Source organism: Spermophilus citellus (assembly GCF_964194105.1).
Source record: "Spermophilus citellus genome assembly, chromosome: 9".
Lineage (NCBI taxonomy): Eukaryota > Metazoa > Chordata > Mammalia > Rodentia > Sciuridae > Spermophilus > Spermophilus citellus.
The window spans coordinates 50,381,404-50,409,022 of NC_138191.1; the positions used below are offsets into that span (position 1 = coordinate 50,381,404).

Consider the following 27,619-nt stretch of genomic DNA (forward strand, 5'->3'; position numbering starts at 1 on the left):
TTTGGAGCTGTTTGTTGTGTTAATTACTGAGAGAACTGTTGCTATTTTAAGTAACATTTGGATTTTTTCTGTTTTCCTTTATATTTCTGTCAGATTTTGCCTTATAAATATCCTGGATCTCTATTTTTAGGTGCATATACTTTTAGGATCATTTTGACTTTAGGATGAAATGACTCATTTATTATTTACTTTTTGTGCTGAAACATTGCACTCAGGGAAAATTAAAATTGTAATCACAATGAACATTTATTATCTGATATAACAGAGCCACTTTAGCTTTCTTGTGATTAGTACTTATATGGCATATCTTTTTCTGTTGTTTTACTTTCAATATATGTTTCTTTATATTTCAAGTCTGTTTTTATATGCAAGGGGTAGTCAGATCTTATTCTTATTTCTTTCAAAATATTTATGTTTTAGTTGTAGTTGGACACAATACCTTTACTTTATTAATTTATTTATATGTGGTGCTAAGGATCGAACCGAGGGCCTCGCATGTGCTAGGTGAGTGCTCTACTGCTGAGCCACAACCCCAGCCCCAGATCTTATTTTTTTACTCAATCTGATATCTGCCTTTTTATAGGGGCATTTAAAGTATATTTAATTATTGACATTATTGGATTTAAGGCTGCCACTTTGCTGTTTTTCATTTGTCCCATGTACTATTGGCTTCTTTTTCTTATACTGCTGTCTTTGGATTAGATTTTTAAATTGTATTTATGCTTACTATTGACTTATTAATTGTACTGCTGAAAATTTTAACCTACACTTTTAAGTTATTATAGTGTATCTTTGAATAATACTGTGCTATTTCACATATAACAAGCTTCCTATGTTTTTCATTTTCTCCTTCTTTAGGCCATTTTCATTCATTTTACTTCTATATATGTCATGAATGCCATAACACATTGTTACTGTGTATGTTTTCAACCAACTTTTAAAAAAGAAATTACAAAATGTGCTTGTTTGAAACTTCACTGGGATAGTTTTCATTATAGCTAGATGTACTAAGGACATGTGTTTCTGAGATCTCCACTTGGGTGTTCAGTGCCACAGTCTGGCTGGGCACAAAATAACTGAGCCACCCCAAAAGCCTTGTAGATTCCAACAGCAACTCTTTATTCCTGAACTCTCACCGATACTCTATACACACGTTCTGGGAAAATACACTCCCTCCCCCCAGCTCTGTGTACCAATACTCTCAGAACCCTGCGAGAACTCCATGGGAACTCAAGGAGCGGGTGCCTGAGGCAGCAAGATACGCCCTATTCCCAGCAGGATCCACTGTAAACCTTGGGCCACCCTAATCCAGCAGGATCCACCCTAAACCTGGAGCCATCCTAATCCCTGAGCAGGGTCACCTTTCAACCAAAAATGCCATGTGTCATTCTTACTTGGCTATGGCTCTCAGCAGTTCAGTGGGTCACTCTGCTCTGGCAAATAAGAACTCATAGGTCTCCCAGGTCTTCAGGGAACCTGGGAATTGTATAGCTCCAGCCCTCTTGAAATTCTTTGCCCATCCTTTTGGAGTTTTGTCCTACAAGTGTGTATCTTGATATTCAGCAAGAGAATTAAGGAATTCCCTATGTGAATTCTTAGAGCTCTTCCTCCTTCCACATTCTCCCTCTTGTATCTGTTCTATGAAGTTCCCTAGAACTATGATCTATCTCTTACCAAGACTGCCAAACTCTGCCTGCCTTTCCCCTTTCTGTTTTTGGTCTGTGCGTTTAGGCAGAAAGTTGGGGAGATTGTAAGGCTTCCCTCATTTGCTTATGATTTTCTCTTTCAGGGATTACAATTCTGTGCTGTGTGTATTTCAGTGTCTGAAAACAATGTTTATTTTGTGCAGTTTACTATTGTTTATTACCATGGAAGGATAAGTAGTCTGGTCTTATTAATTCTTGCACTTGGTATATATAAAAATATATATATATATAAAATATATATATATAAATATATATATAAAAAATATATATATAATATATATAAAAATAATATATATATATATATTATTTTTTTAAAAATGTATTTTTAGTTGTAGATGGACACAATGCCTTTATTTTATTTTATTTATTTTTTAACGTGGTGCCGGGGATTGAACTCAATGCCTCACGCTTGCTAGGTAAGCACTCTACCATTGAGCCACAACCCTGGCCCTTGATATATGTTTTAAGGATTTTTTTAATACCTATCACTCTTTTTAAAAATGTCTTTATTTTTTTATGTGGTGCTGACGATCAAACCCAGTGTCTCACACGTGCTAGGCAAGCACTCTACCACTGAGCCAAAACCCCAGCCCAAGGATTTTTTAAATCTAGGGATTTATTGTTCCACCTGTTTTCTTGCAGCTTAATTTGTTGAAGAAATTTTGTTTGTCCAATTGAATGGCCCACAGTCCTCATTTTGTTGTGTGTCATAATTTAACATGTTTCTCTGTCCTAAAGCTTACAAAGTGATAGTTGAATCTAGAATAGGTCTCTTAACCTTTGGCACTGTTAACCATTTGGGGCTGATAATTCTTTGTTGAGGGGGCTCTCCTGTGCACGTAGGCTATTTAGTAGCATCTTTGGCCTCTACCCACTAGATGCAGAGGGTAGAAAAAAAATCCAAACAACAAAAATCCCCCAAACAACAAAAATCCAGGTCTCAAGACTTTGTCAAGTGTTTTCATAGTAGACCCATGTTGTCCTATAAAAAGTAGGTTACCTAAACTAAAAAAATTAACAATATAGTTGATGTCACCACTGCAGATTAAAATATCATTCAGTCTGGAACCACACTTTGAAGAGAATGCATGAATGGGATTTTAGGAATATTTAGTTTAAGGCTGCACAGAATGGCTGACTCTAAAGCAATGTATAGAGGATGTGAATTTCCATTTGAGAAGAAAAATACTAGAGACAATAATAAAATAGTAAAAACACAAGTAATTTCTTTTCAATTATGGGTTGTTTCCAGAAATGTTTTTCTGAGACTTGTTGAACAACTTAAGATTTTGGACTTATACAATAGATAAATGATGGTTTTTCTTTTGGAGAGGCACTTTATAATTCTATTATAAACCAAGAATTTTGGACTTGCAGAACAGTTATTATTTCAGTAATGCAGTTTTTATGCTTAAAATTGATTAGCATGATATAAAATTACTTTAAACACAAGTCAGGGGAGATTAATAAAATAATCCTTTTAATTTAAAAGTGAGCTGGAAGCTGTGCTGCATGCCTGTAATCCCAATGAGTGGGGAGTATCATAAGTTCAAGGTCAGCCTCAGCAATTCAGTGAGGCCCTGACCAACTTAGTGAGACCCTGTCTCAAAATAGAAAACAAAAAAGGGCTGAGGATGGCTCTGTGGTACAGCACCTCTGGGTCCAAAAAAATAAAATAAGTAGTTTAGGGGCTGGGGCTGTGGCTTAACAGTAGTGCAGTTGCCTGACATGTGTGAGGCATTGGGTTCGATTCTCAGCACCTCATATTAATAAATAAAATAAAGGTCTATCAACAACTAAAAATATGTTTATATATTATAATTATATATATATGTATATATGTGTGTGTGTATATATATGTGTATATATATATATATATATATATATATATATATATATATATATATATTTAAAAGTGAACTACCATTTTTGAAAGATCATTCAGTCTGCAAATGCCATCATTATCCCAATGGAGGATGACAGGTAATGTATTTTTAAAAAAATTTAAGAGGAGGATTGAGATTGAAAGACATATCAAAATGTCTCTTTAGATAACCCTACTTATAATTTAACTGGTGAATATTAATTCTTCAAAAACCTTCTCTGTATCAGATTTGACATGTAATACTTGGCTGTTTGAGGATGCTTTAAAGGCACATCTGTTGTGGAAGGTGTTGAGAATAACCTGGAGCAGATAGGGTGGCAAACTTTGCTTCCTTGAACCCTTGAGAGTTGCCCTCTACCTGGCGATTGACCTTCAGAATCCTTTCCTCTCCTTCTGTTGTATCCTTCAGTTTTGAGTCATCAAAACTGGTGCATTATTCCTCTAGTGGTATTTGAAGAAATGTTCATTTTGGGGTGTCTTCAGTACTATTAGTGCTATTGATTTTGGTACAGATATGTTTAAGGCTTAGTGATTAAATTTTTAAAAATCACGTCTGAAAAATAATTGTCAAGCCAGGTTCTATTTATCATTTCCAGGGAATTTAAGGACTAATGACACTCTCTCTCTCTCTCTCTCTCTCTCTCTCTATATATATATATATATATATATATTATATATATATATATATATATTATATTATATATATAATATATATATAATCACCTGTTTGTCTATTCTTTATCTCTGTCTCCATCTTATTTTCTCTTTCCCTGTCTTCAGTTTTCTCTGTATCTTTTCCTGTCTCATTTGGTCTATTTTATTCTCTTCCCTTTTCCCTTCATAATTTTCTCTTCTTTTCATACCTCTGTCTCTATTTGCTTTTCTCTCCCTAACAACCCCCCCATTCCACTCACCATTTATTTCTCTTCATCAGGAACTTGCTCTTGATATTGTTAATGACATAGCCAGATTCATTTTAATCAGGAACACCATCCTCTTTATTAAAGGGAATGGTGGATAAGTGCAAAAATAATTAATGCAATTTAAAATAGGCTTAATAGGGTGTTTGGGGTTAAGGAACTTCTTCACATTTTCTCCAAAAACTTTATTTATGAATTAACTGTGGTTGCTCCACTCCAGCCCCTGATGATTCCTTTATTCTTATTAGTTTGCTTCAATTCAGGCGTCATAAGGTTTCATAGTGAGAGTGTTTGGTGACTTTATTTTTCAGTGTTGTTAAAAGGATGTTTGGTTTGGAGGTTTCCTGAGTTTTTGTGGCTCAACCTTGGTATTATTGTATTTGCGGTGTGAAGGGATAAGTTCTGAGTCTGGAACTCATATGGAAACCAAAGAGCCTCATTTCTATCTTTTCCAAGTAGTACCCCAGGGACCAAGTTTGTTTTATTTTCTCAACACTGTTTTTGTTGTAATGGTTCCAGTGGTTAAGAAGTGTCCTGTTTGTCAGTGAGTGATTTTTCCTATCTCATCACCCCAACTTGTTGGCTTTATCATGCTGGCCTCCTTTTTCTAACTGTGGAGTCTCTTCCTCTTTTTATTTCTTTTTGCCTTCATCTGCTACTGCCTTCCATCATTTCATCTCTCTCCCTATGTGTACACCCCCATTTTCTTTCCACTTCTCACACTCCCCCGGGTCTTTTCAGTTTCTCCCTATAAGGTCATTTTTCTCTGCCCCAGCATTCTGTTCCCAGACATACTATCCATTTCTGTTTTTCTGACAGTAGTTCCTGAACTGAGATAAATGGCATTGTTTCCTCCAGTGAGGAGCTGGATCCAGGAGCTTGGTGGTGGTGGGGATTAGTTTGTCTAATCATTCCATAGTTGTTTTCTCCCATTCTGAGGTGAATTTTGAGAGCAAAAATGGAGAAAGTAAGATAGGCCTGCGTGGAAAGTGCTACTGTCTACCGAAGGCAGAGTAGTGGGCTGGTTTCAATTTAATTTTTTTTTTTCCTTTGAAGGGTGAGGTCAAGTTTGAGATTGTTCAAGGTTGAGCCCTAATGACTGATGTTTGTGTCTCTGTTTATTCTTTTGACACTCTTCTTCAGGAGAGATTTGGCCTCTTACCTTTTAGAGGGCAGTATGTTACTTGCAAAAGGCGAGAGCTAAGCACTCTTTCCTTTTTTCTCTGTCCTTGACTGTCTCTTTTCTGTCATTTTAGCCCATCCCTCTGGAAGGGTATTGGGCTATATGGTGTTGCATGTTATCTCTGTAGAGCTGTTTCCGGGTTCTTCCCCTCACCTGGGTTGCAGAGGGGGGATAAAGTTGGTCCAAAAAGCACCTCACAAGAAATATAGATTGCTCATCTGAGAACACCCATTACCTGAATCCAGTCATCAGGTGACTTTTCTCTAAGTCATTCCATCTGTAGGCCACTGCCACCGCATCCAGCCGTGGTGGGGTCTGGATCAGGCAGCCTCACAGGTGACAGCCAGCCAGCCTGCCAGCCAGTGATCCACGTGCGCCTGCCTCTGGCCCCTGCTCCGTTCCTACGAGCGCCGGCCAATGGCTGGTCTCTGGGGGCGGGGCGGTATGCGTCAGGGGCGGGGCGTCTGTGGTCAGGCGGGAGGGAAGGGGGCCTTTCGTGGGCGATGGGGGCGGCACGCTCCAGCCCTCCCCAGCAGCAGGGCGGGTGGAGTCCGCTGCCCTGAGCATTGGACAGGAGTTCGTCCTGGATGCGGGATTGAGCACCAAGGAGTGTAGGATGGTGGTGCTCGCTCTGGTGCTGGACTGGGTTCGGGACTGCACAGACAGCCGCCAGCCAGTTGCAGCCTGGGGTCGGGGTGGCAACGGCGCTGCCCCCCCCCTCCCCCCAGAGGAGGCTGTGGGCAGGTGACAGACGCCCATGAGCGGTGGACGTCACGAGTGGGCGCTGTGGGAAAGTGTGGACTTTGGTAAGCGGTGAGCAGTCGGAGCAGGGCGACGCTGTGGCAGCCGCGGTCGAGGGATACTCAAGGACAGATTTTACTTTTCCTTCTTGGTTTTCAGGTCTTCACATCCGTCTTTCCCACTGGGATATTTTTTGGAAGTTTGGTGGCATCTCCTGAAATTTCATTCTGATTAGTACCGAGGTAAAGAAACTAAGACCCTGAATTCCCTATTTACTTTTTCTTAACACACTTCACCTCATCTAGACCTTGGTTGTTTACTACTTTGGGCAGGGAGGGGGCCCTAAAGGTGCAGGGACACACTCCTTGCCTTTCTTGTGAGTGCCTCCTCTGTTGCATCTGTATCCCCACCCCCCTTCTCTGTCCTTCCCTTGTTACTGTCCCTTCTGTTTCCATTCTCCTTTTCCCAACCATGGCCCTAGGGCAAGTCGTGTGGTTGCAGAATTGAAATTGATAAGCTGCTACAAGGAGAGCATGACCCTGTGAGTTGGTTGCCCTGCATGCCCCAGGACCCTGTTAGTGATCAAAATCTGGTGTTCCAGAGGCTGCCAGGCTTCTGTGGAAACCAGGTGGACCAGGATTGTCCTTATCTTTCAGGTGCCGGGTTTATCTCACTTTTTCATTATTATCCCTCACAAAGACCAAGGACGGGGTTCCACACTGAATCTTTTGGATCTTTGAATTCACTGAGTTCTTTGGATCTTCTGGAGGAAGGGAGGCGTGTTAGGTGTTTTGTGAACATCCCAAGACTGTTTCAAAACAGCAGGCAGCTTTTTGTTCTATGTTTGCCTTTTCCTTGGTGGGTTAACTTCAGGTCCTTATTGAGTTTGGGAGTAGGCGTCTCCATCTTCATGAAAAAGAATTCAAAATTAGATGTGAAGGTGAGTATTTAGGATGAGTAAATAAGTCGCAGCACATTATAGATGTGTGTCTCAGAGATTTAGATCCTTTTTCCCCCAGTGATTTCTTTAGGCAGTTTCCCAGAAATGCCTACTTAGAAATGCTTCCTTACTGCTAAGAACTGTATAAGTGAGGAACTGTGACACTTAAGCCTCATTAGGTTTACAATACATGTAGCTCTGGTATCATGATTTTGATAAGACTTTTAAGAGTGAATTTGAAGAAAATAAGATAGGCCCAGGTAGAAATGTTTCAGTCCAAGTTGGCAGGATATCCAACTTTGGCTGAGATGAAGAAATCACTATTCAGTGAAGGTATGGTCACTCCAGCTCCCTCCACCTCCCTAAAATAGAATAATCTCTCAATTATTATCACTTTCACCTCCCACCTGTAAAAGCCCTTGACCTAGGAAAGTGGGCTTTTAAAAGTGTTCTTGGTCCCAGCGGGTTAGAACTACCATTGAACAAAGATGACCCAGAAAGTATCCTGGAAGGATTTTGATTCCTATCCATGGTAATTTATTCAGCATTCACTCTGAACATTTAGCAGGATCTCACATTATGCTAGACAGAGTCTCTGTAGAACCTTTCCGTTTATTGAGTGGCAGTATACAATAACAACAACCACAAAAAAATAGAGCACAAGGCATAATATGGGTTACCTGAGAGAAGTATGAGCAGTGCCCTGTGGAAAAATACAGGGATGATTATTTTCAGTGGAGGAAATGAAAGGGCATTTTGGAAGAAGTTGTGTTTTTGTGTGAACTTGAAGGTAAAGAATAAGTTTAGTAAGCACAGAAGGTAAAGGGTCCTTCCTGTGCAGAATTTCTGGTTATCTGTAATGTATACCAGGATGTCACTGATCCAGCTTAGATGTTTCTGCTTTGAAGCTTTGAAGGCTATTTTATTTGTTGTTTGTTTTTAATTTCCCATTCATTTTCAGCATGGTGATGAGCCACACACATAAAGACACATTCATGTGTGTAAAGAGACAAGGGGGTTTAAGAAGGTTAGGAGCACATTCTGGTCTTTTTGTGGAAGTGCTTTATTGTCTTTACTATTATGGTGATAAGTAAATGAGCCACCTTGTTCATATAGCAGATATTCAGCAATAATGCCTCCCTAGATAAGAATTTTATTTTTCTTGAAGTATGTTTCAGGGTGTGTTGCTGAGAGTTTTCAAATGTCATAGTCTTCCTTTTTATATTTTTTGTGGTGCTGCAGATTGAACCAGGGCTTCAAGCATGCTAGGCAAGCACTCTACCACTGAACTACACTCTCAGCCCTACAGTCTTCCTTTTTTTTTTAATTTTTAAAAAATAATTATTTTTAGTTGTAGTTGGACACAGTACCTTTATATGATTCATTTTTATGTGGTGCTGAGGATTGAACCCAGGGTCTTGCATGTGCTAGACAAGCGCTTTACTGCTGAGCCACAGCCCCAGCCTCCCCACAGTCTTCCTCTTAAAGGAAGAGGTAGGAGCTAATTAACATTTTTTTTAGAAGTGTTAGGGAAGGGTAGGTTCAGTTTCAACTTCAGGCAGTATTCAGACAGAACCTTCCATAATTTTACTTATAATTTTTTAATCTAATATTCATTGAGTACCACCACGATGTCACATTTGTGCTTAGTATGTTAGAATTATGTATAACTGGCTGGCTTCCACAGGACATTCAGGGGACTCTAGGATTGATTGAGCCCTGAGTCACATATGTACTTTACTGGAGAGAAATGGGAAGGAGAGTGATGGAGCTTATGGGGATGATCTTGAGATAGCCCAGAGTATATCTGAAGGTAGACTAAAAAAACAAAAACAATTTTTTATTATGGGAAATTTCAAACATGCATGAAGTAGGCCAAATAGTATAATGAACTCTGTGTATACAACCTCAGTTTCAAAAATTATCAACTCATGAACAGTCTTTTACTTATACTACCATTATAGATAAACCTCCATTATTTTGAAGCAAATCCTAGACGTTATCATATTTTACCCATAAAAATTTCAGAGTGTATTTCCCAAAACGAAGTTTTTTAATTAAATATAATATCAACAACATCCAATATTCAGTCATTGTTCAGTCAAATTGAATTATAAATCATTTTTTTTATAAACAGGCTGTTTGCATCAAGATCCAGATAAGTTCCACATATTATAATTGATATTATATAGACATGTAGACATAAACATGATTTATTGATGTATAATTTACACATAATATATACTCTTTCTAAGGATACACTTTGCATTTTTACAAATGTAATCACCATCATAATCAAAATATAGAATATTTTCATTACTTTAAAAAGTTCTTTAATGCTCATCTTCAATTCCTCCCACACCTATGTACCATCCTGTACCTTGGCAATCAATTATATACTTCATTATAATTAATTAATTAACTGATTATTTTAGTTGTTGATAGACCTTTATTTTATTTATTTTATGCAGTGCTGAGAAATGAACCCTGTGCCTCACACATGCCAGGCAAGTTCGCTACCACTGAGCCACAGCCCCTGCCCCTACTTTTTATCACTAAAGATTAGCTTTCATATTTGCTAGTATTTCATGTACTTGCAATAATACTGTTACATATAAGTATTTTTTTGGGTGGAGAGGAATGACTTTGATTTAGCATAATGCTTTTGTGACTCATCAATGGTTTTTTACTGTTTAATGGATATTTATTGTTAAGTATAAAATAATGAGTATTAAAGTGAACTATGTAATGGACTTCTTATTATGTAATGGATATTTATTGTTAAGTAAGACTATACCACAGTTTGTTTATCCAGTCAGGGATGCTGGGTTGTTTCTAGTTTTTGACATGAAAAATATTCCTGTGAACAATTTTGAACAAGTTTTGGAGGGAGTATATGTTTTCATTTCTTTTGTGTATATAAAAGAACAAGATTGCTGGGTTGTATATTAAATGAATATTTGAGTGTTTAAGAAACTGTCAGGGACCTGGTGATGCAGCTCAGTAGTAGAGTTTTCCTAGTGTGCACAAGGTCACTGGGATTGGATCCCAGTATAAAAAAAGAAAAGAAATGAAACTGTCAAATTGTTTTCCAAAGGTTTTGTGGACCTTGTAGAGCAGTATTGTATTACAGTTATAATAGTTGTTCATCTTTATCAACATTTAGTATTTCAGTCTAGCTGAAATTAAAATTTCTTGTGAAAATTTAGTGGTCTTTCAGTTTAAATTTGTGGTTCCCTAATACTAATGATGTTAAGCATTTGTTTCATATGTATTTCTCATTGTGTATCATCTTTTATGATGTGTCTGTTCACTTTATTATTCATTATTTTATTTATTTATTTGCTTTCTTATTATTGATTTGTAAGAGATTATGAAGTAATTTAGATAAAAACCCATTGCCAAATATATTCTCTCATTTTGTGGCTGTCATTTCATATCTTAACAATGTCTTTCAAAAAGTAGAAGTTTTAAATTTTGTCTGTTTGCCAATGTTTTCTTATATGATTCTTGTTTTTTGTCACTGAGAAATCATTCCCTGCATTATTTACTGTGTTTTCTTTTAGAAAAAGATTCTCTTTTTCTTAGTGAACCAGATAGTAAATATTTTATTTTAGGCTTGCAGGCCACATACTGCCTCAACTTACTCAACTCTGCTGTTGTAGCTTAAAAGCGATTATATACAATACATAAACATGTTCCTAAAACATCCTTTGTTTATAAAAATGTAAGGGTTATGTCCTTCATAACCCTGAATTCCAAGACTGATAGTGTTAGGTTGTATGTTTAGTTGTGTGGTACCTGTTAATTTTAGAGTTGATTGAAATAAGGGTTGAGGTTCATCCCATCCCCCACAATATATTATTTCAGCACCATTTATTGAAAGACCACAGAATTACTTTGGCACCTTTGTCGGAAAATCGATTGACTAAATACATGAGTGTCTACTTTTGAATTCTATTTTATTCTGTTGATTTGCATGTCTCTTCCTCTCTCCACCACCCCCCCCCCTTTTTTGTGGTGCTGGGGATTGAACCCAGGTCCTTGTGCATGTGAGGTAAGTACTCCACCAGCTGAGCTATATCCCCAGACCTCTTCCTCTCTTCCTATGCTAATATATTGCACTGTCTTGATTCTTGTAGCTCTACAGTAAATCTTAAAGTCAATCAGTCTAGATTCTCCAGCTTTGTTCTTTTTTTCAGAATTTCTTTGGCTATTCCATATCTTTAACATTTTTTTCATATAAATTTTAGAATCAGCTTTTAATTTCTGCATAAAAACCTGCAGGGATCTTGGAATTGAAACTGTATATCATTTTGAGAGAAAAAATTTTTTAGAGTATTGAGTTTTGCAATTCTATTAATGTGGCATACCTGTCAGTTTATTCAGTTCTTTCATTTCTTGCAGTAGTGTTTTATAACTTTTAATTTAGGATCTTACACATGCTTTGTTCAACTTATCTCTAAGAATATCTTGTTTTTTGATGGTATTATAAGTGGTTTTTAAAATTTTGTAGTTCAATTATTTGTTGTTAATATATTGTAGTGTATTGACTTGTATTCTGTGACCTTGCTATATTCATTTATTGGATGTAGTAGCTTATTTATGAGTTCCTCAAGACTTTTTTTAGGAATACAGACATGTCATCTCATTAAAATGCTTTCTCCCTTTTCAGTCTGAATGCATTTTATTTTCAATCTACTATACTGGCTAAGCCCTTCAGTAACAATATTGATCCATATTCCTAAGGAAAAGCATTATCTGTCACCATTATAATGAATAGGTCTTAGTTTTTTAAAAAAAAATTATAAATGCCTTTTGTGAGGTAGAAGAATTTCCCTTCTGTTCTGACTTGATGACTTTATCATGAAAGGGCCTGGAATCCTGTTAGATATTTTTTCTGTGTCTTTTGAAATGGTCAGATAGTTTTCCTCTAGTGAATGTTAAACTTTTACATCCTGGGACAAAGCCTTCTTGGCCATGGTGTTGTTGGGTTTAATTTGCTAATACTGTATTGAGGAACTTGGGCTCAGTTCTCTTGTAGTAATGTCTTTGTCTGGCTTTGGTATCTTTTTCAGGTTTAAACATGAAAAGAAGTAGAATAATAAAATTAAAACATTAATCATAATATTGATTAGAGGTAGAATACAATCTGTTTTAGTACAGAGAGAGAGAGAGAGAGAGAGAGAGAGAGAGAGAGAGAGAGAGAGAAAACAGATTTTGCTGTCTTATTTTGTTTTTTTTGTTTTACAACTTTGGGTTACTAATTTGACACAGTTACTTCAGGTCTGTTCTTTTTGTTCTGATAGGTGAGGTGTTTTATTTCAAACTTGTCTTATGTCTTTAACTTTTGTAACATCTTTACCAATAACAATGACCAGTTGCCTAATTTTACTAAATTTAAAAGCTGCCAGAGGTAAACAATGACTTTGATTAAGTAAACTGCAAAAGTGATAAGATTTGTTGGGTTAATCGCTCTTCAGTTAGTGATTTACACAAGAGCTGCCCAAATAAGGCACTTGAATTTTTTGTTGAATTGTTTATTTCTGTTGATGGCAAAAATTAGGTGTAATAATAGTGCTAAAACATGATCTGAAGTTCATTTTAGAAATTACATATTTAAGGATTAACATTAGATAGGCTTGAAACTAGTTTAAGTGTAGAAAATCTATTTTAAATAATTTTGAATTAACAAAAGAATATTGAATAAAGGGACTTTAAAAGGTATTAAAAAGTATTGGGGGGGGTGCTGGGGTTATGGCTCAGTGGCAGAGCACTTGCCTCGCACATGTGAGGCACTGGGTTTGATCTTCAGCACCACATAAAAATAAACAAACAAAATAAAGATATTGTGTCCATGTATAACTAAAAATATTTTAAAAAGTATTGGGTCACCATATTTACAAAGAACATAATAGAAATACAACTTTTATTTCGTTTTTTTTTTTGTTTGTAATTTTGCCTTCACTCGGCTTCATTTACTTTTTTTTTTTTTAAGAAAGATAACATTTAAGAGAGAGATTTTTAAAAAAGTTTTCTCTTTGAAATATTGCAAAAATCCAGAGTTATTTTTGTTTCTGTATAAGTCAGTTCTAACTATATTAATTTATGTTCACTGTTTCTGCAAATTCATGATTCATTCTGCAAATAGTTTTGAGTAGTTCATTCTTTCTTTGTAAAGCACTGTGCTGTGAGCAGAGAACAAATGATTAACAACCAAGACAAGGTCTTAATTTCTTTAAGATTCTAGTCTAAATGGTAAGATTGAATTATCTATTTGGACTGTGGTAAGTGCAGTGATGAACAGTGTAGGATGCTGTAGAACATTGCTAGGGGTTCTGTTCTAGTTTGGTGATGGTGGTTATGGGACCATGGGAGTAGTGCAGGAGAGTTTCTCTGAGGAAGTGATCTTGGAGTGAGATTAGAGTCAGTGATTGAAGAAGAAGGAATATTGCAGGCAAGTGGATCTGCATGTAGACTGGACCCTCAGTTGAATAATAGGTGTTTTTCAAGCTATAGTGTCATGACCCTATTGCATGTATGAAGCCAATTTAGTAACTTGAAATCAGCATTTATAAAAATGAAATTGAATAGAATGAAAAAATTCTGAGTACATCTTATGGATCCTTAGCTAGAATCTGTTTTATGAAAGATTCTTACACATACCACACACCAACATTACATACAAATATATATATTAATAGTCATGATGTAAAACTGTTTCATACTGTGGGTTAAAGTAAGCAAATACTGTTAGAAGAATGAAAAGGAGGTGTATGTGGCAGGAATGTTTAGAGCCCAGGAGTGTGATGGTACTGCAGAGGCAGGCAAAAGCCATGTCTCTCAGTCTCACAGAGCATGACATTTTTTCCTTTGGAAGGGTTTAAGCAGAGAAATGACACCATTTTGAAATGGTCACATAGTTTTTCTCTAGTGAATGTTAAACTAAGTTTGCATCCTGAGACAAAGCCTTCTTGGCCATGGTATTGTTGGTTTTAATTTGCTAATACTGTATTGAGGAATTTGGGCTCAGTTTTCTTGTAATGTGTTTGTCTGGCTTTGTATCTTTTTGTTTGGTATCTTTTATGTTTGAAAAGTTTACTTACTACATTTATAATGGGACAAGAATGGTTGTGAAATGATCATTAGGAAATTAGTGCAGTAGCTTAGGCAAGAAATGACAATTCACTAGTGTGGGAGAGGCAGAAATAGAAGTGGACAGACTAGAGAACTGTAATCACAGGGATAAACCAAATCTGTGGAATTGGGCATGGTGTAATAGTACATGATACAGTAATGTATCTTACAATGATTAAAATATTGCATAAAACTTTCTACTGTTAATTCATAGGAGTCCTTAGTCATTTTACATTTTGAAAGTATCCAAATATTTAAGACAAAATATTTGAAAAATCTTTTAATGATCATGCTTGTGCTAATTCCTCAAGTTGTTTCCTTTTTTATTTTAAGAAATTTTAAAAAATTGGGTCTTTTAATTCTGGAAAATTAAAATAAGGATGAAAAAGAAACTAAGATTCTCTTGAGTCCCAGTGGGCAAGGAATAGATATTTTAACATAAAAGTTTCTAAATTTTGTGTTCCCTTTTAATCTCCACGCAAACATGAGAGTAAATTGTGTAAGTCACACATTTAGAAAATGTTAAAGCCAGGATTCAAATATAACTTTTTTTAAATTCTAAAACATTGTCTTTAACATCCTTAAATTACCAGAAGTATTACTCTGATAATATGACATTTATTTGTTTAGTCAGGATACATCAGATTAAGGGGCATCCTTAGAATTTGTTTTCAACAAAAATGTTCTTTATGAAACTTAATAACCCAGAATGTCAGTTTGTGTGTGTGTGTGTGTGTGTGTGTGTGTATCTAACTAAAAGAAAATAACTAATTCAACTACTTTTATGTGCTCAATGTATACTTCTATACTACTGTCTCATTTAATTCTGTAAAATAAACTCCTCAGGTAGGTGTTATCAGGATGTTTTTCTGATTTTATAAATAAGCATACTAAAGTGAAGAGATGATTAACAGCTTCTGAGGTCATATAGTAAATGATGGAGGAGGATTTTAAACAACTTTTACAATTAAAAAATGTTCTATACCTTAGGAATTAAGAGAAAGTTAAGGCAGATCTAGATTTAACTCGAAGTTCATCATTTAGCAGTAGAGAGCATAGACATATTTTTAAACCTCTAAACCCAGGTTCCTCACTTGTGAAATGAAAAGAATGATAGTTTGCATATTGGGCATTGTCAGGATTACAGACACTTAATAAATGGAATCCACAATTCATAGTACAGTGTTTTATTCATTTGTTTTTAAAAATTAAAAATACAATACTAAGGTAGACTGTGGGCAATTTGTGAAAACCTGATATGTTTCCCTGGCTGATGTAGTATTTGTGTTTCATTCTTTTTTGTTTTTGTTTCTTGCCCCATTAAGGATTTCAGTTTTTCTGACTTTTAAATAAGAGGATGATTGCTCACAGAAAGAAGAAGGCAAAGAAAAAGTCTGTTTCAGCATCAGGCCAACTTTCTGCTGATAAGTCCATAAGTTCCAACTTAGCATCAAGGAAGGACTACATCAAGGAGGTGTTGAATGATATCAGCGAGGTCACCCACATGTTACAATATTTCAAGGAAGCTATTCTTTCTGGTTTGTTCACTGTTTTCTCTTAGCATACTTACTGGATAGGTTGTAAAATTTTAAATGCTAGCCTCTCTACAGATAAGTGTGTACACAATGGTAAAATTGTTCTGTTTCAGTTATTTTATGGTTAGTTTTTTACCTATGTGTTTGATGTTTACAATGTAAACCATTTTATAGTTAAATAATTGTGCAATTGGGGCATGATATTGGCCAAACTATGTTGTTATATTGTGTGTATGTATGAATATGTAAAAACAAAGCCCACCATAATGTACAACTGTAATGCACCAATAAGAATAATGGGGGAAAATGAATAAAAGCAAAATAAAAATTAAAAAATAAATAATAGTGCACTATAAAATAAAAAATTGGTAAGGCTGGGGAAACAAGAGTACCAAAAAAGAAAAAGAAGTCTTTGGTTCCTCTCAGTTTGGTTCAGGATAATTTGAGACCATTGGAATCTAAACCTTCTTGTTAAAGGCAATACAGCACATTGATTGGTCTTTAATAAGCAAACTAATGTTTACAATGTAGATTGTCGATGCTTTGACCTTAATTCAGCTTTCCATATCGTTGTTGAATTTAAACTGACTGTACTTGAATGAATTTTATTCCCCAGTATTCAAACTTAATTCTGTTTTGCTGATTTGTAACCTCTTCTTAAATTAAGGACTAATCACAGAATTTGTCTAGTTAGAAATAGATAATAGGATTTGGTTATCCTGAAGTAAAGAGTTATGTGTTCCCTGACTTAATCTTAGTACCTAAGTCTTTTAGTGTTTCTTTAATGTCCCAATTTTATATCAGTGATAATTCATAGTTAAGAGAGAGCTCCTGAACTTTTGTGATAAGTAGCACCAGTTCATTTTCATGTTCATAATGTATGTTATATGAAGTGAAGATTCCTCTTTACTTTCATTGTATTTATATAAGACTTCATGGGCCTTCATAGAAATTTGTGAGATTTCAACAAATCATATATATATATATATATATATATATATATATATATATACATATATATATATATATATATACACACTTAATGTATATATATATATCTTTCTTTCTCTCTATCTCTATCTTTTTGGTTATTTTTTTGGTATGCATTTTGAAAACCAGAATCTAAAACCACATCTCATGCTTATACTAAATTTCAGAGTTTATTTGTAACCTAATTATAATGTTTAAGTTGAAATTCCTGAAATAAGTGAACTAGAATTGAAGCCTCCAAAAAAGAAAAAAATGATTATTTTTTTCTGGTATTGAGGCTTGAACCCAGGGTATCATGCATGCAAGGCGAGTACTGTACTACTGAGCAACCTCCCCAGTCCCAAAGCCTCAAAATTTTAGTGTTTGAATTTTCCTTACAGCAGCAATCATATGTTACTCTTTTGAGAGTACATTAAAAATATGTATATAATTTATATAACATATATATATATATACACTTATGTGTGATGTGTGTGTGTATATATATATAAATATAAATATATGTATATATATGTATATACACACACACACACATACATACACACACACACATATGTGTAAAATATGTCTTTTTGGGAGGGGTTCCAGAGATTGAATCTGGGGCACTTAACCACTGAGCCACGTTCCCAGTCCCCCCACCCTTTTTTCTTTTGTTACTTATTTTGAGAGAGGATCTTACTAAGTTGCTTAAGGCCTTGCTAAGTTGCTAAGTTTGAACTTGAGATCCTGGTGCCTGGGCTCCTTGAGTATTACAGGCATGCCACCACATCTGGCTCCAGACTGTAAATATTATCAGAAAGCGGTTGCTCACACTCTTGTTAATTTCAACAGGTTGATTTTGAAGTCTAAAATGGATGATTAAATTGTGGTAAAGAAGGCTGGGGTTATGGCTCAGTGGTAGAATCCTCTCCTTGCATGTGTGAAGCACTTGGTTGGATCCTCAGCACCACATAAAAATAAATAAATTAAATAAAGGTATCATGTTCATCTACAACTAAAAGAAATTGTGGTAAAGATAACTTGTTATGGGGGCTGGAGTTGTGGCTCAGTGGTGGAATGCCTGGGTTTGATCCTCTGCACCATATAAAAATAAATAAATAAATAAGGGTATTTTATTGTATGTATGTAGTTGTGTCCAACTACAATTAAAAAATCACAAGCTTTATTATAAAAATAAGATAACTTGTTATGGAAAATATACTAAATATATTAAATATTATACTGGTAACAAATTCCTTAGTATGATACATCTGCCATTTATTCAAAGGAATATAGTTTTGTAATAAAGATTTCTTCTTAATTGGCTTAATCATTTAAAATTTGTTTTTAAGTTTGCCTATAGTAAATTTTGTTCTCTTTGATGTACATTTTATTACTGGGTTAATTTTTAAGGTGAAATTTAAAATAATGTATTCAATGACAATAATTTACCTTAATTTAGGGTAAAACATGATGCTACTTAATATATTAATGGAAGTACATTTTTAATAATATAAATAGGATTTTTAGTTACAGTTTCTGTTTGTTGTTTTTTTCCTTAGGAGTTTTATACCTTTTAACATCCTCATCTTATATAGGTATCCCTTGTTTCACAGATTTTAAATGGTGGTAATTTAAAACAAGTTGAACCACTCCTTATTGACAAAAAAATTTTGAGTTTTAATTTTGAGTAGACAATTCAGAGAATAGGAAAGAACTGAGGATAAGAAGCTGATCCTTAGCGAGTAAAGAGAAAAATGGTAATAAGATACAGAAGGAGACCACCCTTCAGATAAAAGGATATACAGGGGAAAAAATTTATTCACTGAAATTTAAGTTTAAAAATTTGTATGGACATTACCCTTTTAATAATAAGCATTCCAGTACTTAAATAATAGATGTGTTATCAGTAATTAAAAAGCTTGTAAATTAATTTTTAAAAACCGTGGAAAACAATTTTTTTTGATAACCAATTCTCATACTAATGAGACTGATTTTAATGCTTGGTTTATCAATCAGGTTTTAAAAGATACATGTATATCATGTCAGAATGAGTGTTGAATTTTGTAAGAATTTGTTTTCTCTGTCTTTGGAAAATTGTCCAAATCTGAAAATTACTATTTAATTAATTTGGCTAGAACCTTTTTGTTTTTGTTTTCCTTAAGTGAGGAAGTATATACAAACATAAATGAACCTCATTATAAAAGATCAGGAGATTGCTATATAATAATATGCTTGTGTTTAAGTTTGAGCATGATTTTCAGCTTCTTAGAGTATCAGATTATTTCTTATTTACTTAATAGAGTTATTATAAGATATAATCTTCAGGCAAACAGTTAAAATGTTTAAAATGCTATAACTCTTTGAGGTAGTATTAATTACATACATTTCTATAGACGTGGACCACGTGTATTGGGAACTATTCCTGGACTTCTGTAGTTACCACTACAGCAATAAACAGTGGCCAGACAGCAAAGAGCTGTTTCACTGTTCTCTTGGTGTGAGGGAACCTTGTCAAAGGTGTTTTGCCAGAGATGCTGCCAGTACTTTGTCTTTTGCCTTCAAAATTCTGGCATTGTTTATTACCTTTTAATTCACATCTGTTAGCTATTAAAAAACTGAAAAGTTAACTTTTATGAATAAAAAATGTGGATAGACAAATCACCTTTTGGTCTAATCAGAATACCCCTTTTTAATGTATACTTTAGTTGTAATGAGGCAGTAATACTCAAATTCACTTGACTTTGCCTCAGGTGTTTAATCCTACTGTTGAGATAGACTTAGATAAGTAGCTTTGTGATTGGTTTATGGTCATATTTTCATTTACCCAAATGAGTTGTAAAAATGATCATTCCAGACCCCAAATTCTAAAATGCAAAGCTTTTTTTGAGTACCATGGCAATAGAAAAAAAATGTTTCCAATTTTAGAGCATTTGGATTTTCAGATTAGGAATGCTGAACTGGTGAAGTCTATGCAAGTATTCTGAAACCTAAAAAATTCCAAAATCTAAAATATTTCTGGTTCCAAACATTTTGGGGATACTCAAGCTCTACATTTGTACATGGTGTTTTCCATTTTACAGAATACCTGCATATGCAAAAAAATTTATTCATTTAGTACCCATAAAGGCAAGTACTTTTAGCCACATTTTACCAATAAGGTGTATGTATAACTAAGATGTATGATCTTTGTCAGCTTTTTATTGTTGATAAATAATGACCTTATTTGGAGCCCCAGAAGTCATTAATACAGAATGGTATATTCTTTCTAGCCTATTGCACTTGCCTTACATGGCAGGCACTCTATAAAAGCACTGCTCGGCTTTCATTTTTCACTAGCCAATTCTGTACTCTCTGGGGATTGTCTAAATTTGCACTGTCCGTCCGATATGGTAGCCATTAGATATCATGACTGCTTAAAGTAAAAACTTCACTCCTCAGTTGAGTAGCCACCTTTTACATGCTCAGTAGTACATGTTTCTAGTGGTTACCATATTAGAGAGTAAAGATACAGAAAATTTCCATTATTTCCGAAATTTCTGTTGGATAGTATTGATGGAGACATTTGGTCTTCATAATTATTGAGACTACTGAGATGAGTTCTTGCACTGTAAATATTCGTTTTATTTCTATAGCATTTTTTAAAACCTAGAAAAGTTGTTTGATAACAATAAGCAAATGTTTTTTTTCCCAAAAGAAACAGAAGTCCATTTAAAATCCCCTTTTTTTTGAGTTGTTCCTGGAGTGTGTCAGTTTTATTCCCTTCTTGATTTGAACCATCAGGTAATTTTCTAGCTAGATTATGTAGTGATTTAGTGGCAGTAAAGGATGGCAGGAAAAAACTCTCCCAGAGAATCGTATCATCCAGGTTCTAGACCTAGTTCTGCGACTGCTTTGGAATATGTCTTAAGTCATATAATCATTTCTTAAGAATGAGTTACTTGGATAAGGTTCTGTCAGTCTTATGATTTTGTGAATCAGAATTTGACTCAAGTTGGAGATTATACATCATTTTGAATACTTTTCAGTTTGAAGCTGAAAAACACAGCCAAATACTTATTTTCAAATTATAAAATACATATCATAGGGTATCCCCCCTTCTCCCCAGGCTCTAGAATGTTTTCATGACTTTTGTGATGATAAATTTTCACAATAGCTATCTATGAGAGATCTGAAGACTTATGAAATCACTCCATTCTTATTTCAATAGGATAAGTAGTTTGGTGATTCTCTTTCTACTGCTTAGGTGCAGGGTGAGATTGCCCTGAAGTATTAAACATGTAGCAGATATAGAATTTGAAGTTTTATATCTCATCCAGCGTCATTAAGGTACATTAAGAATAATTACAGGGATAAAATTACATCTTATATTAAATCACTGGAGGTATTAACTTATACATATATACTTTGTTTTTAATTATAATACTGTAGATTAATATATGTGCAGTGTAAATACTAGTTCAGGGTTATGGTTGTTCCCTGAGGAAAAATGTCTTCTGAATTTCAAATAATAGATTTATAAATGTTCTTCTAGCTTATTCAGTAGTTTAAAAGTATACCTTTGTGACATATCTTCCCATTTCCAGGTAAAGTATAAATTAAGGAAGTTTAAAATCTGTGTATTTTAAAGATGTAAGTCTTTTAAATTAGGCTTGAAGGAATAGTGCAGAATAGCTCATTTCTTTTTTCTTTTTTTTTCCTCTTTTTTTTACTACTTGGTGCTTGGAAGTGTTAAGTGCCATTATAAAATATTAGAAGGAGAAACACCAGTCTAATATTTCTTATAGGTTTTTTTGTTTTGATTGTGTAATGCTATTGTAAAATGGATTTTAGTGAAAGTTTACTATTTTAATTATGGTGCCTTATTTTTATGTTGTTTGTTTTTTGGTTTGTCTTGTAAATAGGAAAGAAAGAGAAAAATTCATCATCAGTCTCAGATAAACTAGTTAAGTTCATGGATTTTTAAAAGTGCTTTATAATTTTAAGAAGCTTATTTTGTAAAACCATAACTGATCTTATAAGTGATAGCTTCTGATAAATTCTAGATCCTAGATTTTATAGAACTGTAGTGGAAAGAAGTTATGTTAACTTTCTAAGGCAAATTTTATTAAATAGTAGGAGTGAAATGAAAAGCTTAATGCCATTAAATGTTCTGTTGTGAAAGATTCTGCATAAATTTGCACTTTCAATTACTTGTCTTGAGATTAACTAAGTCCATCCCCATTACCCCCAGGGTGAATATACAGTAAGTTAGGTAAATTTTTTTTCCCAGGAAAATTTCAGTGTTAATTTTACCTCACTGATAATCTTAATTTAGTCTCATAGTGTGCCACAAATTTTGTGGGAATTTCGAAAACTTAAGTTGCTAGCCCCATGTGTTGTGCTGTCTTCTAGAAGACATCCTCTTTAGAAGTGATTTCTAACAGGCATCACTTAGGAGAAATGAATGTGAATGTTAATAGGTTATGACTTAGAGACAAAAAGAAGTGAAATGAATCTTTGAGGAATGAAGTATGAAATATGGGTAGCTCATTTAGTACATCTCTACCAGTTCTTGGGGATTGTAGTCCTCTTCTGTGCGTGCCTGGAATGGTTTTCATAATTTAATAATATATATAGTAACAACTCGCATAGTTGTGGAAGTTAAATCAAATATTGTGGGATATGTCATTAAGCTTTAACTTCTTTAACCATGTGGCAATGTATTATACTAGGAATATAAACTTTAGAGTCAGAAAACCTGAGGTTGGAATCCTCATTTCCCTACTTGCTAGTTAGCTCTAACCTTTGTGCCTGGGTTTCTACAATTGTTAAAAGGAGATAACAGTTATGTACATCACTGGATTTTTGTGGTAATAAATGAGTTCAGAGCAAATGTTTTAAAGTGTTACCAGTTGTTGTTTTTACAGTCCCTAGGTAACTGGATAAAACTGCTATTCCTCAGGTTTCATTTCCTATAAATTCAAAAATTATTATAGCAAAAAAATAGGAGTTTCCTAGTGATGAGTTCTGATGCTTTTTTCCTTCTTGTTCTTTTCATTCCTGTCCCCAGTTAGATTAAGCTGAATTAACAAGACTGATTTTAAAATTACTGTCAGTATTTTTTTAATAAAGGAAAACATTTTTAAATTTTATTTACTTAAATATTTCCACGAAATGTTTGCAATATAAACAATGTGGTATTGTGTTAATACATAAGAACCAGACAACAGAGTTGGCCGATCTGTTTTCACTTGATAAGCTGAATGAAGCAGAAAATAAATGGCTTAAATAGGCAAAACAATAATTGAAAGTCAGGTTACCATCTTACAGGGGCAGTAGATAAACATTGGGATACTTTTTTATTGTTCTAGATAATTGGTGTTAAGACTTTGGTTGAATTTTATTATATTCATATCTTTAATACCTTTGTAGTATTAATTAAGCTTTATTACATTTACAGTGTGGCCACTATGACTTTAAAAATTACCCTGTCTTAATTATAGAACAAAATTAAATACTATAAATTGACAGGTATAGAAGTATTTTTATAAAATATATGCTTAATGACTATTTTATTTCCAAGTAATTTATTTAGATTTCACATATAAAATGAAATTGGAACTTTAATGTACCTTTTCCATTAACTAAAACACTGAGATTTGCCTATAAATATGTTTGTTACTGAATATACCTGAGGCATATCTGTTTTCAAAGATACTTAGTTTGGATGGCTTACATATTTACTACTAATAATCATTATTTGTATATTAAGACTATGAGCAATTCATTTCTATTAATTTATTTGATGTTCACAACATAAGACAAATATTCTTACCAATTCTCTCTTACTGATGATGACTAAGATCAGAGAAGCCAAGAATTTTGTATATTGTCATTTCAAGGCATTAGTAGATCAAGGATTTCTTAGTTATTTTTAAGTCAGTTATTTATTAGTCAGTTATTTTTAGTGCAGTTATTTTTAAGTCTTTTGTCTTCTAACACACCAAGCAGTCACTTTATTCAGTATTGGGAAAGAACAGTTATTGCCTCTTGCTTTACTCAGTTGTGTGACTGTTTATTTTATTTTATGGGGGCAGGGTAGGGAATATTTAGTGCTGGTGAACAAGCTTTTTAAACTCTTTGAAACTTTTTTAAAGTTATAGTTTTAATTTAGAGGCATTTTGCTTCATTGAAGAGAACTTAATTCTATGGGGAAAAGAATATTTGGTAAAAACAGAACCTTTGTATTTTAAAAAAAATTTATTTTTTTACTTTTTATGGCACAGATAGTTGAGGGCTTGCTAAAAGTATTACCAGGAAATACTGATAATCTAGTTATTGACCTTTCTGCCCAAATTTATAGGAAAGTTTATGAATCTGTGATTAACATTTTATTTAATTGACCTGTTCATTGTGGTTGATTTTTATAGGCTTCAGAAATATGTTTAATCATAGGAATTGGAATTATTTATTTTATGATGCAATTTATTAGTCTTTCTGAAACATGTTTCTAAAAAAACTAAGTAACTTTTTTTTAGTAAATTGTTTTGGAACAAATTTAATATCTTTTTATGAAGACTTCTTGTAGGAACAGGGGGAGTTAGTATTTTTTGCTGACAGTTATTAGAGTGTTTTGCAATTATTTTTAAGAAAACTTATAGCAGGGATTCTCATGACACTTGTTAAAAAAATTACTGAGGGTCCCAAAGAGTTTTCATTTGTGTATTTTGTATCTATTACATATTAGCTATTATACTGGACATTAAAACTGAGAAAATTTAAAAATATTTAATAATTTCAAAATATATAAAATATATTAATGTCTGTATATTTGATTTCCTTGACTCTGAGAAGGCTAGAATTTATTACCCTGGTTTATTTAGACATTTAGGTCATTAGTATTTTGTAGTTCTTACTTAATATTATACTAATTTTGAGTATTGGTGGTGGTTATTGACAATCATTTAAAATCAATCTCTTTTGGCATGAGACTTCAAAATAAAACAATATATTCTTGAGTATTCCTCAAGTATATTAATAACTGTTGATTTTATTGTCAATATTAGAAATGAATATTTTCTTTTTGAAGACTATTAATCAGCGTTGGGTCATTAAACAAAATAGATAATTTATAAAGAAAAGTTTATTTTGATTCATAGTCTATTATCAATTAACACCCCCACGGTTTGGGGCCTGTGGAGAGGCAGCATATGATTGTAGGAGTGCATGGTAGAACAAGTCGAGCTACAGAACAAAAGAGGAGAGGAGAGGAGAAAGGGAATGGACCGGGATCCCACAGTCTCCTTTAAGGACATATCTCCAGTGATGCAGGCCTTCCTTCTAAAGAGTCCACCACCTTCCAGTAGTGCCATGCTGAGAACCAGTGTGGGCCTTTGGGGGGAGTATTTAGCACTACCATAGATTAGGTTTCAAAAAGAATCCAGTACAATTCTCTGTGATGATCATCACTCAACCTTGGTTTTGGTAAATAGCCAGAAATATTATCATACACTAGCTTCCTAGTATAAAGAAGAGACTTGTTGGTGCAAAACTGGTATAACATTGAAAGTCTGGAGTGTTTTACAGATTTTTTTTTTTTTTTTTACTATCAAGTTGTATTATTTTCCCAAAAGTTTCTTTTATTTCAGTGCTGAATTCTGTTTTAGAGCCAAACTTTGTAACCTATATCTTCTGTTGCTTAAGATAATAGGAACTGCAAATGTTGATAGAGGGCTTACTATGTTCCAGCCACTGTTCTAAGTGCTTTATGTGTTTTAACTCATTTACTCTAACAACTCTATGAAGTAACCCTCTTTGTCTTCTCTCTCTCTCTCTCTCTCTCTCTCTCTCTCTCTCTCTCTCTCTCAAGTTGTGTATGGACTCAATTCCTTTATTTGTTTTTATGTGGTGCTAGGATCGAACCCAGTGCCTCACACTTGCAAAGCTAGTGTTCTACTGCTGAACCACAACTCCATCCCCTCACTGTCTTCTCTTTATAGGTGAGGAAAGTTAGGCACAGAGAGATTAAGTAACTTGCCCAAGTTTCTCAGCCATGGAGGCAGAATTTGAAGTCAGGGAGTCTGGTTCCAAAGGCTGTACTTTTTAACCACTGTGCTATATTGGCTTAACTAAGTAAACTTAACACCCACAATTATCAAATAGTTGTTTTTTTAATTAATATAATTCATTAAGCTGCATATTCAAATTTACCTTAAGGATTAAAAATTATAAATGATTTTAAAAAATTAGGTTTATGGGGAAAATTCCAGCTATACATAAAATTCCTAAAATCTTTGACCAGCTTGTATTTCACTTTTAAAGCAGACTTTGTTTTTTAGAACAGTTTTAGATATAGAAAAATTGAGAAAGTGTATGGAGTTCCCATATAAGCCTATGCCCAGTTTGCCTTATTTTTATAAGAATTAATGAACCAATATTTGACAGTAAACAAGAGTAATGCTACCTTATTATTGAGCAAAGTTTATAGTTTATTAAAATTTTATAGATTTCCCCAAATGTCCTTTTTTTTTTGTCTTTTAGGAACCTATTACAGTACATTCAATTGTCATGTCTCCTTAGGTTCTCCTTGGCTCTTAAGTTTCTTGGACTTTCCTCATTTTTGGTGAGGAAAGTTTCAAGGAGTACTGGCTAGATATTACGTCACATGCCCTTTGGTTAGAATTTTCTGATGTTCTCATGATTAGACTGAGGTTGTAAAACAGTAGGGGAGAGGTTACAGATGTAAAGTGTTTTTTTCATCACATCATCTCAAGGGCGCTTGCTACTAACATGATTTGTCATTGTTGTTAACCTTGATCAATTGTCTTATGTGGTGTTCATCAACTCTTGCACAGTGAAATTACTGTTTTTATCCTCCCACGAATAGGGTACTCTATGGAAGAAATCACTATGCATACCTCTCTGAGGGCAAAGTTATCTACATAAAGCATTTAGTATTCTTTTACAGAAGAGGTTTGTTTCTTCTCAATTTATTAATTTATTCAGACATTTATGTCAATATGAATGTATGGATGTTTATTTTATACTATAGATATAAAGTCAATACTATTTATTGCTCCAATTATTCCAGCTTTGGACAGAGGGAACCTTTTCAGTTGACTTTCATACACCTTTGAACATACTCTTCTAACTTAAAAAAATTTTTTTATTGATGCATTATAACTATTCATATGGTGGGGATTCATTATGCCATATTTGTACATGCACATAACATCATTGACCACTCTTATTCTCCTGCACCCCTCTTTTCCTTCCCCTCCTCCTCCTGATCTGCTGACTCTACTAATCTTTTTATTATTATTATTATTATTATTTCAATTAGTACATTATAAGCAGGATCCATTGTGGTATATTCATACATGGACATAGCATAATTTGATAGATTTTGTTCCCCTGATACTTCTCCATGCCCTCCCCTCCTTGTTCCCTCTTTATTCCTTTCTTTCTGGAACTACATGATGCTTTTGACTTCAGCTTGTATATTTTCTGCCCCTGCCCTACAATTAGTCATTTCTCCAAGGAGTTCTGATGCCTTTTATTGGAGAATGGTTCAGGAACCAAGACCTGTGTGCTAGGTATACTTGTTGCTACTGGGGAGTCA

At 34.1% G+C, this 27,619-nt stretch overlaps 1 protein-coding gene across 1 annotated transcript in view; it reads left to right on the forward strand.

The window, feature by feature from the left end:
* The window catches only part of LOC308657319 (rho GTPase-activating protein 29-like), a gene marked incomplete at its 3' end in the record, with an annotated part of 85,903 nt that overhangs the window by 5,583 nt on the left and 52,701 nt on the right, over positions 1 to 27,619 (forward strand). The window contains exon 4 of the mRNA XM_081308883.1: positions 15,838 to 16,050. Within this exon, the coding sequence (XP_081165009.1) occupies positions 15,870 to 16,050 (181 nt within the window). The 5' untranslated portion in view covers positions 15,838 to 15,869. The remainder of the gene's footprint in view (positions 1 to 15,837; positions 16,051 to 27,619) is intronic.